General features: G+C 36.7%; 1 protein-coding gene across 2 annotated transcripts in view; it reads right to left on the bottom strand.

Annotated features, from left to right (window-relative positions):
* PRKD1 (protein kinase D1) overlaps positions 1 to 19,746 on the bottom strand; it is a 325,575-nt gene that overhangs the window by 48,331 nt on the left and 257,498 nt on the right. For both annotated transcript variants that reach the window (XM_028506138.2, XM_028506139.2), the window contains 6 exons: positions 8,148 to 8,358; positions 7,973 to 8,050; positions 5,354 to 5,558; positions 3,707 to 3,830; positions 2,099 to 2,176; positions 535 to 814 (listed from right to left, as the gene is read on the bottom strand). In XM_028506138.2, coding sequence (XP_028361939.1) covers positions 535 to 814; positions 2,099 to 2,176; positions 3,707 to 3,830; positions 5,354 to 5,558; positions 7,973 to 8,050; positions 8,148 to 8,358 — 976 coding nt within the window. The remainder of the gene's footprint in view (positions 1 to 534; positions 815 to 2,098; positions 2,177 to 3,706; positions 3,831 to 5,353; positions 5,559 to 7,972; positions 8,051 to 8,147; positions 8,359 to 19,746) is intronic.

The raw sequence follows: 19,746 nt of genomic DNA, 5'->3' as shown, positions 1-19,746 counted from the left end.
ATATATATATCTATATCTATCTCTCTCTATATATATCTATATCTATCTATCTATCTATCTATCTATCTATCTATCTATATCTTCCTGTGAGATATTTTAAAAAATTCACCTTGATATTTGACCCTGGTCCCACTTTCATAGAATCTACCTCACTGTACTAATGACACAGATTTGTTCATGGGACATAATTTTCAAGACTTTCCAAGTACTCTGCATACCATGTACACACAGAGTAGTGTGTTATGTGGTTTTCAGGAAACATGTTAATGCAGATTTGCAAACAGCAAGACTGGCATTCCACGTCAAGCCCAAGGACACTTCTTATTTTATGACCAATAGCTCTAGATTTCTGCTATTGCCTAACATTTGGGTTTACACAAATTTATTCAAATTTTAATATAAAATAAAAGAATCTAACAAATATCTTAATATATATTACATGTTATCAAAAAAACTAAATCGCCCCCCAGAGGGTTCTCTGCTCCTGCTCCTGCTCCTGCTCCAGCTCCACAGACAGAAAAGCAGCAGACTCACTGTGAGAGCTGGTCCCTGACCCTACGGCCGAGCCCTTGGGGATGACAGGCATGAGGGCGTGCTGGATCGCCACCTCCCACATCCTGGCCACGTCTGCGCCCACGCCACTGGTGAGGACACTGCCGTTGGGGGGCGGGCTGGAAGGGTTGACCACGTTCTCGCCCACGTAGTATACTACATTTGCTGTAGTGATCTCAAAGCAGTGAGGATTGGCCCCATTAGGGATTAAAGCTGAAGGTTTTGCTGGTTCCAGAGATAAAATTTCTGATAAAGGAATTTCCTGTGGAAGAAAGAGTGTGTCCAATGTAGCTTACCAAAAACATGTAAACTTTCAAATGACATTCAAACTGGGAACACAGAAAGGACATTACAAATGGCCATTATTTATATAAAATGCTTTTGTAAAACACACACTATTACTAAGCAAAATTTTAAAATACGTTTGCTAGGGGAAACCTAATCATCATATTTTCCCAGAAAAATTTAAATGATTTTTTTCACTATGTTCATGAGGCAAGAATAAGTATCAATGAGAATAATGATTTTGAGCCTGCTTCCGAATCTGACTTAGAATGTAAATGATCATTTTTATAACAAGTGAGGCAGAATTACAACACTTTTGAGATGCATTTAGACATGCATGGCTGTTTTTAAATGTTAACAGTTCTTTAAAGCACTGGAAATGATTCATATCATTTGACTTGATACATGTCAATAAGAAAATATAGCCAAGTGAGTAGTTTTAATGAGGAAAACCACAGTGACTGGTTTTAAAAGCAGTTGCTTTAAGTACACTTTTAATATTAAAAAATTAATCACCACACTGTCTTCCAGAAGGTATAGAGTGACTAAGACACAATAACTTTCAAAATATATTTTTCATTTAAAAAATTAATGAGGCATTCTTTCCCCATTAGAGCTGTGTGCAGTGGCCACAGAGAACCACATCAGCTAAGCCTGAGCCCGCACCAGTCTGAAGGAGCAAGTATGAACTGTTTTCACTGTGAGCTGCTCATGGAACCATGTTTTACTGGGTGATCCATTATGCTACATCTGCAGTATTTCACGCGGACAGACAGAATGAAAATTGCTGCCAAGTTTCTCCCTAGAGCCAAGTGCTCCTTATGAATATTGTCAATGTATGGAGAAATCAATGAGGTTCCTTAACCACTACCGGGGATGATGCAAGGCTATAGGGGAAGAATAAGAAGCAAAAGGAAAAAAAAAAGCTAGATATAGTGGATTTCAGAAATTTACTTTTAGCTAGTCTGCTGTGACCTTGGATTTTCTGTTTAGATCACACACCTCTGCTAAAATACTCCATTAGCTTGCCCTCCCTGACCACCCTCCCACGGGACCTAAGCAATCCCCAGGGAAATCTGACATCCACAGATGGCTATCACAGGTCACAGCCTGACTCCTCCAAAATTTAAAAACAGAGAAGGAAAAAATATGTCTTGGAGCAAGCACAAAACCAGTCATGTTTGCTGGATTACTTTGCATTTGGATACTTGCCATTCCCATGTAGAGGGGCATGAGACTCCAACCACTGAGCCATCCTTACCTTGTAGTACCTGCTCCCTGTGTCATTTTGAAAGAGGGTAATACATTTGCTATCCAGTCTCCAATAGTGCCGTTTCCGCTGAAACAGAAGTTAGATTCCAGATCTTTTAAAAGCTTTAACAATACCTAATATTGATAAAATAAAAACATTTCCAAATGGGGACAAGATTTGACGGTGGTAAATGCGTGGAAGAACTCACACTCAATTTCATACCCCAGAAGGTGACTCTTTAGCAAATGTGTGATAGGTTTCCACATCTACATCAGAGTTGTGAGTAATAAAGGAGATGATGTATTAGTACCCAGCACAGGGCCTGACATTTAGTACATGCACAGTAAATACAAAATACCCTTTTTAAATTTATTTGCCTGCTTCTAAAGGTGGATTTGAAGTCTGTAACAAAGGCTTAGCAGGAGGTGCAATGTTGATACATTCTCATTATTTTAGAACATAACGATACTCTAAAACACTCCTGAACATAAACACCTGCTGATCCAGCCAGGTGTCCCGGTTTCCATTAGATATGGAAGAATTATGAGGGTCACAACAGAACTAAAGAACATTTTGTTGGAGGGCAGGATTGATTCCATGGTACCAAAGCGAGAGGAATGAGTCAGCTAACTTGACCTTTTCCTAAGCTCTCTACAGATCTCTAATCTTCTCTGATTTGGTGATCAGGTCCTTCTTCATCCTAGGTACATCCTTCATTTTAGCGTGTGTGTGTCTGTGTGTGCGCATTACCATCCTTTTAGACAAAAAACCCTAACGTTATTCTTGGTCTCTTCTACAACCTTAGACCAGTCAAATGCGTAAAATATGCTTCAAGTATTTTACAGCGTGTCTAGGAAGAGCTGTATGGTGTTCAGCTGAGTTGTCCATTAAGTCATGTAAATCTCCAGCACAAAAGATTGAAATTATCAATTATTAGGGTATAGGTGTCTATTATCTGATGAAATAATGGGTATCTACAGAAAGGAGGTAATGCGGAAAACACTACCGGTAATTAAGAAAAACGCTTATCATCCAATGTCAACTAATTTAACCTTAAAACATGGATCAAATTTTTCTCTTACCTACATGTACAACTTTGTTCACTAACTGTCAAGAAAATTTGGAGCAGTGAGCAGCTAAGACTATCTTAAAAAATTAAAATGTGTTGTCTTTTACCTAAGTATAGGATTATTGTGTTTCTCAGGAGGTCTGTTTTTAAGTGAAAACTTAATTAAAGATTTAAGAAGTATATATAATAGTTATCATTGTTTTTTTCTCCCTAAAATGTAGTATTATTTTAAAAAACTCTGAATACTGTCATTTTCACAACTGCTACAAAATGTCAGGTAGACATGCAAGTTGTCTGAAGATTGCCTCAAGTAAAAGAGGTAATTATTTTGTCTCCCTAAGGTGGCTGTGCACACCTCTGTCTCACCACACTGCTTGCCACACTGCCTCTGACCCCCCAGAGACTGTGAATGTGCTCCACTGGCCCCACGGCACACCTGCAGTGAGGCGCCCTCCCGGTGACTTAGAAGACGGCCCACAGTCTTCACAGGCCGTTAGCGACGCCCGACGTGAACACCACCAGAGAAAACTGCTTGCTGCAGATCTTACCAGTGTGTCCTTGCTGGTGTAGTGCACCATCCACCCTTCCTTCATCACCGTGCTGCTTTTCCTCTTTGTGTGTTTGACGGACTGCACGACTCTCATGAGCGGGATATTGTTGCTTGTTGATGGACTTGAAAAGTCAAAATATTTGGAAAGAAATGTTTTTAGAAAGAGCTTTTCCTGCATAAAACTTCATTTCAGCTATTTCAAAGTAAAAGTAAAAAAAATTCATATCCCATTTGTAATGAAATATATTGTAAGAGTAGCATGGTTCAGCATCTGGATTACTCTGAAGAGTGTTATGCATTTTATATGTACATTTTAACAAACTATACAAATAATTCCTGAAAGTATAGCCTTTATACATGCATTTTAAAAATCCCAAGGTGGGGTAATAAGTGCATTAGACTTCATATTAACCTATATGGTGTCCAATTTTTGGGTAAATATGAGATAGATTACTGTCTTAGTGGACTGGGGCCACGGCATTTAGAGTCACACATGAAAGCTTATTTGCTTACTTATTACCTATTATAGGCAAAATAGTAATCATTTGTAGATAATAGCATTTTGTATGAATTTGAGTCTCTCTGAATAATTTCATAAAAATTAAAATCTACTGTTTAAAGTCTTTTTGATAACTATTATCCATGGAATTGTGCCAGTCTTTTACCTGCTTCTCTTTCCTTTCTGTCTGTCTCCTCTCCTCCCCTCCACACACACATCCCCGCACACATCCATGCAAGCACACACGCTTGGAGCTCCCTCTCATACTACAGAAATGTATACCTTCTGAAGACAGTTGGCCAAAGGACTAATATTCTCCAGTATTTTAGAGATATGCCTTATTCCATCAAATGTAAAAAATCTAATTATTTTATTGCTTTTCTCTAATGAACAATTTCAGTTTGTCAATGAATATAGCATTTGTAAAATGGACACAAAAGTTTAAATACACTTGTAAATCAGAGGCTGGGAAATTTTTTCTGTAAAGAATCAGGTAATGAATATTTTAGGTTTTGCAGAATACTGAACTCTGCCAATTGTATTGCAAATGTAAAATGTAACCATAGACAATATGAATGGGTATGATTATGTTCCAATGAAACTTTATTCCAAACAGGCAGTAGCCTGATTTGGCTGTAGTGTGCTAACCCCAGATATAAAAAATGGAGATCATCTAGTAATTTAAAAAAATACAGAGGACTAGATCATAAATGTAAAGTTTCACACAGTTCTGAAATAAAATCAAGTACAGTAAGGTGTAGACATACATGATATTTGCAAGAGGGATCCATTCTAAAATAAGTGATGTCTGCCAAGGTGTGCCCTTGTTCTTCATATTTTCCACACTATGAGCATTGAACATACATTACTTCAGTAGAAAACATGTGGATAGCAAATGTGAGAATCCCTCACATGCAAAATAAAATGGGTCACAGAATGAGGTGATGCTAGGAAAGGATGCACCAAGGGGGTCCAGACCTCCTAACTCCAAGGGCTCTCCTCTGTCCTCTGGGGCACACAGCTCATTCATGAGCAAATTAAGCACACATTTGAACTTTATTTTTTAGTAGATTAAGATATCAAAGAGCTTTCAAATATGCCACTTGGAGCTCCACTGTCAGACTGAGGTGGGAATGTGGCCCTCACCTGATGGTCCTGTTGGAGTCCTCGTGGTCCGGGTCTGGGTCCTGCATTTCCCCGCTGTCATTCTGACACTCGGCCATCACCATCGCCACATCTTGGACCATTGCCTCTTCCATGTCATCCATGAGCCCACTGTTCCTTTCACTGTCATTGTCATCACTCCCTTCTTCCATGACCACGTCAGACTCTGCACCAGGGCTAAGCAAATCTAAAACATTGTTTTGCACACATGAAGATAAGCCTGAAATCCTGGAGCCAGGGCTTAACAGAAAGTTAGGCAATCCTAAAACAAATCAACCAGGAGCCCTGAAAACGTAGTTATTTAAAGAATTTATCTTGCCTTTAAAAAAATTTTTAGTTCATAAGTAATATCTGATGTTATGAAAGAATGAATATACAGGAGTGGGCAAAAGGAGGTTTACAGTGTGAGCATGCAAAACAGAGTTAATAAAGCTGCTGTAATAACCATTACTTTGTTCCCTACGAACAACTGCACACCTACTTTTGCCCACCCCTGTATAATTTTATAGGAAAATGCTTATTTTTCATGCTCCTAAGCTGAAAAACATGAAAATCATGGAGAGCCTTGGAAGAAAGCCAAGGGTGGGATGAGGGTGGGAGAGAAGTACTAGGAAGCAAAATGGTACCAGGCACAAGGGAGGAGGAAAGTCATAGTGTATCAATTTCACAGCCCTGGTGGGAAAAAAGAGGGAAGATGAGGGAAAACTTTCACATGCAGTACTACTTGGGGCTATTGATTCTTGTTATTCAGTAACTTTTTAAGTCATGAATTCTAATATATTACATTGGTCACATAACAAGCATCTTTTAAATACCCAAGATATTTGATATTTGAAGTTAAACTAACTACTATCAACTCAGTTGATAGTAATGCAATAAATTATAATTACTTATTGATACAGACACTTATTTTTTAATTAAAAAATAAACTGATTAGAGACCCAAGCCTGCCAAACTTGGAAAATTCACATTTTATCAGATTTTTCTGGCTGTCTGGGAAAATGCAATTTCAAAGTAATCAACAGTATCCAAAATGACGCTGTTTCCCCTTAGTTGTAGTTATCAAGAGCACACTGACATTTTCTGGGCCTGAACAAAGCCAATACCACATGCCACAGAGAGTGGGAAAACTGCCAAACTTTCTACTTTGGCAGCTAATTCATGCATAACTCTCCAAGGCACAAACTAATATGGGAATGTATTCCTGGAGAGAATTCCCTTCTTCTTTTACTAGGTATGTATTCCTTCTACAAAAGAAAGTTATAGAAGAAAGATAATCACTCATTCTTCAGAGTTTTAGCAAAAAAAAATCAACTTGTTTCTCTGATCTTATATCACCATTTTTCTTCCCAGAGGAAACAGAAAATTGACATAAGACTGAAGGTATAAAACATTCCACTATCTATGAAAAAACTTAGTCTAGGATAGTTACTAAGTCAAATATTTTTATTAGGAATACTACTCGAGAAAGAAACAGGAGCTGCTCCATTAAGACATGGAGTTTTTCTTAAGAGTCCTTCAAAATTAATTTATGCAGTTAGAGTTTTCTCAAAGGAATACTTCCAAGTGTAGAAAATGGTATTTCTAATTGGCTGAATTAAAGTTCATTTTGTTACTAATAAGATTCAGGTCAAGACACACATATACAGGGTCTGACACAAATAACACCCCTTTTTATTACAAAATGTTTTGTTAATAAGTCATAAGCAAGTAATTCTGTAACATAACAATATCACACTCAAGCACACCATATGACATTTTAGGTGAAATGTTCAAATTAAAACTATAAATTATTACACCCATAGTACTACCCTACCAACCACACTTGAGCAGGTGTTACTTCTGCTGGACCTTGTATAATGAAAGAAGCTGGGTGGAGGAAGGAAGAGGGAGATTACTTCCTGATGGGTCAGTCTCTGTGAGTCTTCCCTCCCTTGACAAACAAGGAAGAAAAGTAAACTTCTGTCTCAGTGCTTGGGTTGAGAATGGAAGAAACAAGACCAACAGTTACAACCTGTGGGTATTCCAACATTTCCTACATTTCTGGACAAACTAGGATAGGCTATTGAAAAGAGAACAGGAGCCCCGGCTAGTGCCACTGGGTTGGTTAGAGCATCCTCCAGGTAGGGGTGGGGGTGGGGCAGTGGAGAGGTCTGGGGATGGGTCCCAGTTGGGGCACTAGGAGAGGTAACTGGATGGATGTTTCTCTCTCACATTCACATTTTTCTCTCTCTCTCTCTCCCTTCCTCTCTCTTTAAAATCAAGAAACATGTCCTCAGGTGAGGAGTAAAAAAGAGAGAGAGAGAGCTGGAGAAGAGATTCTGGAATCCTTGTTTTCAGTACTAGCTGTTCACAGTATAAAAACTTGAGAAAATCTCTTTGCTTTGTAGCAGAACTCCATGAGCTGGAATGGATGCTTTTCTACAGTCAGGTAGAACTAACTGAGGCCATAATTCACTTTTAGCTGAGTACAAGTATCCGAGGGGGATGGGGTGGGTGTGCAGTAAAAAACAAACAAACCAGTAGCTGACACAGTCTCTAACAGAGAAGCGGCACTGCCGATCTTTTACGCACAGATGTGACTGTGGATTTTTTACGCACCTCCATTAATGATTACTTCGCCAAGGCAGTTGTTCGGTACTTTTGGTGCACAGCGTTTATGACAGTTGAATCTGCAATCTAATCACAATGATTTGAAAAGAAAACAAATAAAAATCAAGAACTCATCAGCAAGAATTGGCTGGTAACAGATATTTGGCAGCGAGATTATCCTCACCTTTGCACTGCAGGCCCTGCCGGAAGAGCCCCTTGAGGAGCTTCTTGCAGTACTGGCAGACGGTGGGCCGGGTGTACGAGTGGATGACGAATGTGTGCGGCACCTTCACCTTGGACATCAGAATCTTGTCCAGCTGAATAGGTCGTCCAATGTATGACTGTGAATTTGACCTCTTCTCTCGACTGATAAATGACTCTGATGGTGACTTTTGCTACAGTATAGAAAGACAATAAAAAACAGTAAGATGGAAGAAAAACTTGATGAGTATATTTATGTATTTTAAAACCACATTCTGTTTTACTATCATATTTAGTAATTTGATCCTTAAGAATATAAGCAATACAAGCTAACTCTGTATTTCTGTTCATTAATGCAATTTATCACCCCTTCATTTCTTATTTGAGTTACCTTGTTTTTATGGTTAGAAATGAAGAGAAACGGAGATCAGACTATTTGAACCTGATTTCTAGAACTTGCAAAAATTCTTGGCTTCTAAAAAGTAATTTAATGACTTTAAGACAAATATAAGTCAGGAAAAAAGAAAAAGAAAGATGGTCCTCAACCCCATATATTATTACTTCACTGACATCTTCTAAAATATTACATGCACATGGTTAGAAAATATGAGCTGTTCAGGAAGACAGAAAATGAAAAGTAAAGGCACCAGTCTACTCTACAAAGTACTTCACCTGAAAAACACCTACGATTCCTTTGGATTTCCTCAGAGAAAAAAGTATGATTTAAAATGACTCCTCAACCTTGTGAAAGTAAAGGGTTAAATTCATAGCATCTTTTTTATAACTGGAAAACACAGCTACTAGTGAACTATATAAAACACACAAACACTAGTGTTTTGATTATAATTATATCACTGTACACTCTATCATTTTGGAATTAATCAGTCCAAGACTTATGTTTTAAAAATTAAATTAATTAAAATTAACTGTGTTTTCCGTGTTTTTTGGACAATTTCATGGTACCTCTTGACATCATGAAAATGTACTTGGGAATCATGAGAACAAATGTATTTTGAAATCATCAAAATAAAAGATAAACCAAATCACTTTTTAATACTATGATTATATATCTCACTTAGTAAGCTTCTTATTCTATGTAACTGTTGTGTTCAGTGCCTTACAAGACAGGCCTTGTTATCTACAGTTGAGGAATCAAAACTCATGAAGTTTACATAAATTCTTTTGGGTCAGATGCTGATAAATAGTAAAGTGAAAACATGAACCCACATTTGTTTGCCTCCAGAGTGCTTGTATTATTACCTTACTCAATTTATATGTAATTTGGAGTGATTGCCAACAAGATGAGAAAAAAATCACATTTACATACAATTTCCATCCATTTCAATCCCTATCTGCGCCAAAAGATTAATACGACTTACTACCAAATGGGGAAGTTTTGATTTGCAAATTCACTAGCTGCAATAAAATTATTTTTTGATATGAGGTTCTACTTAGGGATATTATGCCTACAGTTACAGTTACAATTTCAGTTCCATAAAAGAAAACTATAAACTGTAACTGCTCTGGAAAAGCTCAACTCCTGCAGAGATGCCCAGGGAGCTTATAAAGATAGGTCAAGGTCTGCCTGACTAGAATCATGAACATACTGAATAAATATCTTCAATGGAAATGAAACACAATTAAGTCCACAGGGTTAGGTCCCTATTTTATGTAGCCAACAGGCCAGTTTTAAGCACAGACTAAAATGAAAAATGGTATTTTTCCACAGTTGGAAAGTTTCAACAAGTCAGACTGAAAGCTGACCTGATGTCGCACTTTCTTAGCTGACTTAAAATGTTCTCAGATTTGGAAAATCATACGAAAAGTTGACCAAATCGCTGTTCACTTATTTTCCTTAATTTAAGATATCAAATTCTAGGCTGTGTTAACAGAGCCAGTTTGACACAGGATTATTTACAATGCCATGGGGCAAATGCATTTGGAAGAGCAAGAGGCAATCTGATAAACTGAATGTTTTCTACTCATCCAGCACAGTAACATTCACATACACAACTTGAGATGTCATTTCACTTACTACCTTCAAGGCAGCATTACATCAGGAATTTTAAAACATTACATGAGTTTAGGGCAAAGAAACTGGCTGTTCCTTTGTGCCCAGAAATTGTACTACACACATAATTCAGGCAATGATGAGATTCACATGGTCACATGTGTCCTTGGCACAGAGTAACAGCTCACCAACTGCATAACTTATGGTGTCAGAAATTAAGACTTTAATAGCATTTAAGATTTCATAGCAATTTAAGATTTTACTAGCATTAATAAAGAATGTCCTCCTGTCACTCATGATACCTTAAAATTACAATCAGCTAGCAACATGACCAGAAATATTAATTATTATATTTTCTCATAGTTCCAAATATAATTAATCATTTTCAATGTGGCCTACATATCTATATGATGAAGTTTTAAAATATTGAGACAGGGTGCATGCATGGCGACGGCTCACGTGGGAACTGATTCACTGCCGGCAGGAGACCGACTTGTTTCACTTTCACAGACACACACTTTGGGGAAAGGAGAGTGAAAAGCCTTCTGAAGTTCTGTTTGCAGAATTATATTCTGTTTCTGGGAGTATACACGCACACATTTGCATGTGGTTTTTCCTATTATGAGGCAAATATAAGACAACAAAAAAGAAGACTGTCACTATCTGATGACTTTGTAAATGTTTATGAGATATTTATCCAGTCTTCAATCAAAATATAAAACAAGGCCACCAATGATATGTAACAAATAGTAAAACAGAAAAACAAGAACCTATGAAACAAGGCCCTAGAATATATATTTGCCATTATTTATATAAATGTTTAAGAACCACCATTTCTGTCAGCAGCCAGTCATTTCTAATGATGGGAACAAAAACTAAACACTTCCATGGATTTTCAGAACCAGGGCTACATTTTTCATTAGTAATTAATATTCAGTTACTACTTTAGGCAAAACATATAATTTCAACTATGCGAAGTTTTATTTGAAGGTATGTATAACAGAAACCCTTTAATTACAGTGTGTTTTGCTTGATGTAGCAAGTTACAGAGCAGACAAAAATTTAGAAATTGGCAAGTTTAAATGAAAAGATGCTTTAAAAAATCTCACTGGTTTAAATCCAATTAGCTTTATCATCAACATGCAACTACCCTTGTGATACAAAGGGTTATACTGACTTAAACTACCAGGTTTTTTAAAAACAAAAATGAAATGCGTTTTTATTTTTAAAAATAAAAATTTTTATTTTTATTTTTACTGTATACTGTAAAGAAATACAGTATTGCTTTATTTCTTCATTAACTTCATTTTATTTTTTTACTTATTTGTATATTTAATTATGATGTGTACAGTACTTTAGAATTTAAAATGAGATCTTTCTTTAAAGTAAACTCTGGTAATAAGAAAATTCTTTATTACTCATGAATACTGGTGAAGGTTTTATTAGTTTTACGAAGTTAACTAAATGTTGTTTAAATTAATCTCCACTGTTCCTTGCTGTTCAACTTTGGCACTGTGTATTTGGTGAGCCTGGGAAATCTGCAGAATGGTGGTTTTTCACAGGAATAGGGAGGAAAGTTGAAATGATTTGGAAACAGAACAACTACATTTTGTTTCAGTCTACTTCAGTATTATGTTCAGAGCAAAACTGGCACAGAACTTGCAGAACTGATTTTAAATGCCCTTCTCTATAATTATGGTTAGCATATGCAGGAAGATGTGCTTCCAAAAACTTACATTTTTACATTAGCCATGGGTTCTAGGAATTGTTCTTTTCCTAAATTGAGGATTTTTGATCAAATTACAGGTGTATGTGGAACTTTTGTGAGAATTGACATTACTATAAAATATGGTATTGGAATGAGCATGTATAAATGATTTGATTTGGCAAATTTTAGGTGATAAAAATATAAAGGTGTTTTCTGTGTTCTCAGTGTAAGGGGAATCATACCAAGGATGTGAGAGAATATACGAACAGAAAAATGATGAAAGCTGAAATTCAAAGCCAAGATTAGAGATTAAACAGCATAAAGATGACAGAGATTAAAATTTGTTTAAATGCCAGTGGTTTTGTGAAGTATCTGTAACATCTTCATGCTACTAGTGTTTTTGTCTGAAATGAATGCCAAAGTGAAAGCTACATGCACTGAACGCCTACTTCCAGAGACAATGCATCCTGCTTTTGTGGAGATGGAATTTTTTTTAACTGCTATGCTAAATGAATGACTTAGCAAGTGTGGAACCTTCCCAGGAAATGATTGCTTATATTACATTATGGAAACTCCAACTGCCAGCAAGTCTTTAAACATTTAACAGGACTCTGAAAGAATTTCCCAACAAGGCATACAAATTCTCTTCATCAGTACAGCTAGGAAACAGAGGGAGAAAAGTTGCCTTAACTTGTGGTTTGCTTGTTGTCATTTACATAGAGATCTAACGGTCAGGTTTCCTGAGAGATACAAGTCACTTCACATAAAACATAATTCAAATACCTAAATTAAAAAAAAAAAACAATAAAAATGTCTCCAATGAAAACTTCTGCAGTATTTTTATATATAAAGTTTATATTCTACCTTTTTCTTGAGTTTATTGGGGTGACTATATTTATTAACTAAAATTCATTTTGCAGCCCCTTGAGTTAAACAGAAATAAAAAAGTATAGAACATTTCAGCATGTACGTTGACAAATCTTTGTAGAGCTGTCTCAATCATCAGATGATAAGCTTCTAAAGGAAAGATGGTGTCTTAAAATATTTGTCCTCTATATAAAAAAATAAGCATTGCTTGAACTCATCAGAATGAATATTTTCAGGGAGTAAATGCATGGGAATAAATAGATGAGACATTTCAATAGAGATATTCAAAATATAGACTGTAATATAACCCTTTCAATAATTTAATGTTACATGGACTGTAACTTTGACATAATTGCTTTGTAGGGAGCGTACAATTGGCTACAACTACAACTGCTCTTTGAACTAATCATCCTGATCCTCACCCTTACTTGGCATACCCAACATGAATCTGTGTAACACTCCTCTGCTCTGGAAAGAAATAGGTGGCAAGCTCAAATATCTGCAGGCTGTCAATATTAACAGGGAGCCCTCAATGTCAGGGACGTGATGGAGAATGTTGCAGACTGTAATAGATTGGAGAGGATGGGCTCAGTATAAAGCAGGGGGGGGCAGTGCTCAAATACTGCTCATCGCTGCCACGTGAGTAGGTAAGCCCAGTACTTCCAGACCTTAGTTTTTCAACAGAAGCGGAAAATCCCATTGTTTTATGAAATAACTATTTTTAAATGCAGGTGACCCTAAACAAAATGCCTATGTGCCAAACTCTTTCCATAGCACTTCACACGCGTTATTCATGTTAACTCCATGACCACTGTGTTATGATCCACATGTTACAGATAAGGAAACCAAATCCCAAGAAAGTTGAGTCATCTGTCCCATATCACACAGCCTAGCCCCTAAGTACCTAGGAATTCATGTAGTCTTTCTCTAGAATCTAGACTAGACGATAATAATGATTTCTCTCTCCTTAGTCCCTCCCAGCTCTCACGTTCCCTGGTTTTATACCAATATAAAAATAGAAAGCATTTTCTTCCCCTCATTTAAGACATGAAGGAAAAGTTCATAGGAGACAGTGAGAATAGTTAATAGTATATTCTCATGCCCAAATGCAATGTGAAAACATTGTGAATCCTTTAACCTTGACCTATACAACAGACTTACAACCAGCTTGTTTGTGCTCAGAGGACAGCATATGAGTCATGCATGTTTTCTAGAACATAATGACTAGCTGAATAAACAGCTTCTATTGTATAAGCATCACTGAGTTGGCTGCCCACTTTCCTATTCAGGTGCTGTTAAGCTTAAAAGATACCAGCACAACTATGCAAAAATAAATGCAACCAAACACTAGTCCTTTACTCCAGAAGTCTGAAGATATCTAGCATTTTGGACAAACATTCAAAGACCTGTGCAGACAGAACAGTACCTTACATTAGTTCACTCCTACTGCCATTGAGATGGATCTGAATTAACAAGTGTTTCTCATGGCAAATCCTACCTGAAAGCTCGATTAAAATGCTACAAGACATAGACTGTAAATATTACTCTCTGTGCCCATTGAGTTTACTATCCAGTAGACTTCTGAACACAACAATTGTTACTATAAACAATAACGCGCTCCTTCACATGGTTCTGCCTTATTATTCCAATTTCAGTTCACATATCACTTTTCCCAAGAGGCCTCCAGATCATCTAACTTATTGACCATCCCCTGTTCATGCTTTGTTCCCTCTACACATCACCTTGTCTCTTCATGAGTTCCTACTTCAGCTGCAACTTATTTACCTATTTGCTTGTAGGGTTGTTGTTTTTTTTTAACTGTATCTCTTCAATTGAATATAATAAGTTCCATACAGAGAGGATAACTACTTTGTTCATCATGGTGTCACCAACTTCTGTAATACTGTCTCACATAAAATGAGTGCGTATATATATAGTGTGTGTGTGTGTGAGAGAGAGAGAGAGAGATAAAGAGAGAGAGAGAGAGTTTGAGGAAAAGATAAAGCACATCGCTGGTGGAGGCGAAGGGGTCATACAGAAAAGGAGTTTCCTGAAGAAGAGATGATTCGTGTGAACACTGAAGTAGTCTTGTCATGCAAAGACCATGCTGAGTATTATCAGCCTTTAAATTCTTTTTAAGACAACTCAGTCCTCCCAATCTTCAGGCTGCTTAGACATTTCTTTTATATACTCTGAAACCTGTTGATCCTACTTGGGAATGATTAATGAACCCCACTCACAGTCACTGCTAGTAAAACATCATTGTGAATGTTCAGTATGACGCTTGCTGACTACTCTCAGAAGCAAAAAGAAATAATCAGTTCCTGTTCACAATACTTAGATGAACATACTACCCCTGAGGGGGAGGTCAGGGATTTTCCAGTACAGACCAGTTCTTGGGCAACAGACAAGTCTGAAGACCCCTGATGAACAGAGGTCACATGGGAACACCCATGTTTCCATGCCCTGTAATTCATGGAGTGGAGGGTAGGGTGTTTGGTGAATTTCAAATTGTATAAAGCTGTTCTGATTCTGCATCCCTTGAACTACCTGCCCAGTGTGCAAGATAAATGAATTTTGCTCTTCAGCTGGATGCCCTATATACATAGCATAAATAAAAGCTAAATGACATATTTTTCATAATGAAGAAAGCATTGCTAGAGGATGGAGGCGGAAAACATGCCCCTTGCTTAGTGATGGCTGCTGTATCTTACAGTGGAGAATCCATTTTTTAATGTTTGTAGTAATTTGGGAAAGCTTTCACCATAATAACATATAATCTCATTACAAATACAAGGTGATCTGGATTTTCTAAGTGCTAAAGTAGTCTTGAAGTTACATTCACTTTTAGATTATTTTATTCTCTTTAAGTAAATAGAAATGAGTGCAAAGGAACCTTACTATTTTAAGTGATCCACCCTTTGCAGGGAAAGTACAAGAACTGTTAGGGAATTGTTGCAAATTACAGGCACTGTTCTTTCAAAATGTCAGTTACCAACATCCTACAAATCTGTGGGTCCATGGAGGAAAAAGGAGACGTAAGATAAGAATGAGTACCTCTCTTTTTACTTGAAGGCAATGCAATCTTAAAGCATGCTGCACAAAAAAAGAGCATTTCAACAAGAGGAAGAAAATAACTTCACATGTCAACTTTTACTGTGGGGGTTTCAAGTGTCAGACTTGGTCTTCACACAGAACATGAACTGGGTGGCAAACAGATAATGCGGAAATATCAACAAGAGCAATTTTAGGGACATATATTTTGATAGTATTTGATTCTACCTAAAATTGACAGGATCCTGGCCTGGTTTTATGAGTTCATGGGAAAGACGAATGAAATAATCTAGAAAAAGGTTGTCCCATTGACTGCTTCATTGGAAACAAGAAGCTGGAAAAGCATGCCATAAATAGTCCAAGGGTACAAAGGTTAGAGCCTCCCCCTTCAAAAGTGGCCCACAGGGGTGGCTTTAAAGTGATTAACAAAATCTTAGCCTGTAACAGTCAGTGGGGAACAGGACGCCATGTGTGTTTACAAGCACACATGCTTCTGAAACAACATGGCAGAACCGAAGACCGAATTTTAATGCGGTTCAGTTAAAAACGAGAGAGGAAAAAGAAGAGATTTTTTTCCTTTAACTACCGAAAACATTTTGAGTTTTAAAAATAGAAAAGTACTAACTCAATGAAATCATATCACTCAGTGGTATTTTCAGTGCACAGCTACAGTGAAATAGATGCCACGCAAAACTGGGCTATTTGGAGAAAGAGGTACATTTGTTCATAAATTCTAGACATTGTTTTCGCTTGCATTTCACTATATTTATTATCAAAATGGCAACACTTTCACTCTTTTTGAGAAGGGAGAGAATTCATCTGACAAATAGAACCAAATATCAGTAAACTATTTATAACGGATCAAGTAAAATAATATGCCTAAATATTTCTCCAACAGATAAAACTTTAGAAGCTGAATTACTTCTGATTTCTAAGTCTAATTTATAGTACCAATTCATTTTCCACCTTATTCATGCCTCAGTATTATCTGCTCTACACAAACACTTATTACTTTATTTATTGAGGATAGGGACATTCTTGAGGACACAGAAGCTCTCCATGTAAACAGAAGCAATCTTTTTCCATATTATTCAGCTAGGAGCTCAGTAGCCATGACTAGTAAGGAATTAAAAGGGGCAGGAGTGAAATCCGGCCAGGTCTGGCATGACATCAAATGGATACATGGCTATTAAGCCAATGACTATTACTGCTAACAAGGTGCAGAGGGGTGGGGGTGCTGTTATGTTTTATAACATGTTTATCTTATAACATGTTTATAAGATGTTTTATATCTTAAGGTGGAAAGCAATGTTTTCTGTCTTTAGGAATGGCTTGTGGGGAGTGTTATGGAAGCCAGGTACCTTTCCTGAGGAGAGCACGGGACCTCCAGAGCCTTTGTTAAAGATCTATTTGCTCCTAAGACCTACAGGTTTATCAGTGCAGGTAAGCAGGGTGTGATGCCCCCATGCCCCAGTGGAATTCATGAGCACTCTCCTGTAGCGCTGTCATTTAGAATTGCACATCTGGGAGTCCCTGCTCACAGCATGAATGCACACATGACAAACAAGCCACTTGAATGAAACAGGCAACAGCTGATCAGTAGCACATGAACAGCAGACCACACACTCTCAACTGTACTGAAGGCCTCCTTCTCCACAAACCCACCACCACACTCCTGACTCTCAGGGGTGGAGAAGTGTGGGTTAAGGAATTCTTGGATCTCTATGTGCTCCGAAAGTATACACTGCCCAGGTTTGAATCTGGAGAACTAGTTTACACAATCATCAAAAGAAATCTTGCAATATCTGGGAAATGTATTACATGGATGTCATGGTGCATATTTAAATGGAAAAATTACTTCTTAACTCATATGAATCACCAAGATTCCTGGAACTCCAGAACACAAGAGTAACAATTAAAGTCTCTACTGCTAGATAGACTTTTGTTACTTTGGAAAACATCCCAGAAAATATTCATTTGGCCAGAAATATCACCATAGTTTCATTCAGGATTAGAAACAGCTATTTTTTCAGCATTGCTTCATTTGAAAAGAATCTACCTTGACTATTATAAAGCATATCAGGATCATATCAAGTTATAAATTAAAAGTGCAATATGGTATTCTTTTATCTTCATTATTACTTTTAAATGAACAAAAACAGTAAATAAATGAGTCATTTTGGGAGGAGGGAAGTATGTAGCCAAGAGTTCCTGGTAATACAATACTGGCCTTAATTAAATGTGAGTCAGTAAACTTTGAAAATAATAGCAGTTTGTGTCAAATTATTATTTATAAAATACGTACCCTAACATAAGACATTAAATTGATATTGTCTAACTTTTGTAACAACTAAAGGATGCAGAAAAGTGAGCATATGAAATAGTCAAACACAGGGAAAACTTTTGCAATGAGCAATTTATTTCCTAATAATTTCTGTAAGGCAGTCTGAATAGTAAGAATTACTAAAAAGACTATTAGGCTAGAAACATATAATTTCCCCAAAAACAATTCTCTGTAGTGCCCCTTAACCCTAAAGCTATAATAGTACATGCTCCTTAAGGACATTTAAAATAATGTTCTTAAATTAAAACAAAATTCCATGAGGCCTAACACGTTTCAGAAAAATTATCATCAATTGTATTGTACCCTGTGGTTGCAAAGGACACTAGTATTTTATATTCTGCTTCACTTTCTACCTTGATTTCATCTCCCTTACCTCAAGAAAAGAGCATTTTCCTCAATAATTTGACAAAAATATTATGTTTAATATGCTCATGTTCACTTATTTTCAACAGTTTATATATAATAAGAGAATCAGTGAAAATACTCCTTCTCTGTATTAAAATGTTAACATGGGAAATGACATCAAAACACACATAAAATGGAAAATATACTTCTATCATAGATTATTAGACACAGGACTGCTATTACAACGTATAAAAATCTAAGAAACCAATGATCATGTCAACAGAAAAAGAGATAGGCAATTCACTATCGGTGAAATACAAATAGTCAATAAATATATGAAAAGCTGTTTATCACCCAATAAAAATAATATTTAGGTAGAGATATGATTTCACATCAAACTGGTGCAAAAACACCTTTTAAAATATTGGTAAAATGTCTAAATGTCTTATTGGGAAGAGTATGTGGAAATATAAAATCTCATACACCATCCTCTGTAGACTGATTTAAAGTTCTACCACTTTTTGAAGAACTATTTGGTCAAAAAAAAAGGTATACATTTTTTAGTCATTTGACTTCTAAGAACATAACCTACTAATTCATTCAGAAATGCTCATTGAGAAACCTACTAATACTTTTTAAAATGTGCAAAAAATATATACAAGGATGCTTATTTCACATTGTTTAACATAAAAGAATGAAAACCTAATCAGTAGATTAAGTAAATTAGTACATGTCATTGTGATGTACTACCAGGGAGCTGTGACAAAGACATAGATGCACTAGGTTCACTTGTCTGCATATTGTCCATTTGTGTGAGCTCCACAAGGGCAGAGAATTGAACGGAGTTTGTGCATTTTTGCACCTTAAGGTTACAAACATGCTGAACGTGGACAATGACCAGATTTCTAGAACAATTCTGTAGCTCACCTGTCACTAAAATATTTCTCTAAAAATTTCATCAGACTTTATGCATCATTTTCTTCCAAGACATTTATAAAGAGATAAACAAATCTGTTACCTGTTCAGCAAAGTAGGTATAAACAAGTTCAAGAGCAAAAGCTTATGCAGAAAATGCATCCTGTTCCTATCAGGAGCTATCGCATAAAGGCCTTGTTGCCTTTAAGTTGTGCAACTTCCACAGAAAAGCAGACTTCTTGTCAGTCCTCCTTTACACAATCTGTCCCTGGCTTGATTCCCAAAGATAATTTGAAGGGAGAGATACTACTTCACATTTAAATTATATCTGGAAGGCA

This window comes from Phyllostomus discolor, chromosome 1 (assembly GCF_004126475.2).
Source record: "Phyllostomus discolor isolate MPI-MPIP mPhyDis1 chromosome 1, mPhyDis1.pri.v3, whole genome shotgun sequence".
In the NCBI taxonomy this organism is placed as follows: Eukaryota; Metazoa; Chordata; class Mammalia; order Chiroptera; family Phyllostomidae; genus Phyllostomus; species Phyllostomus discolor.
This window is presented reverse-complemented; position numbering and strand designations above follow the sequence as displayed.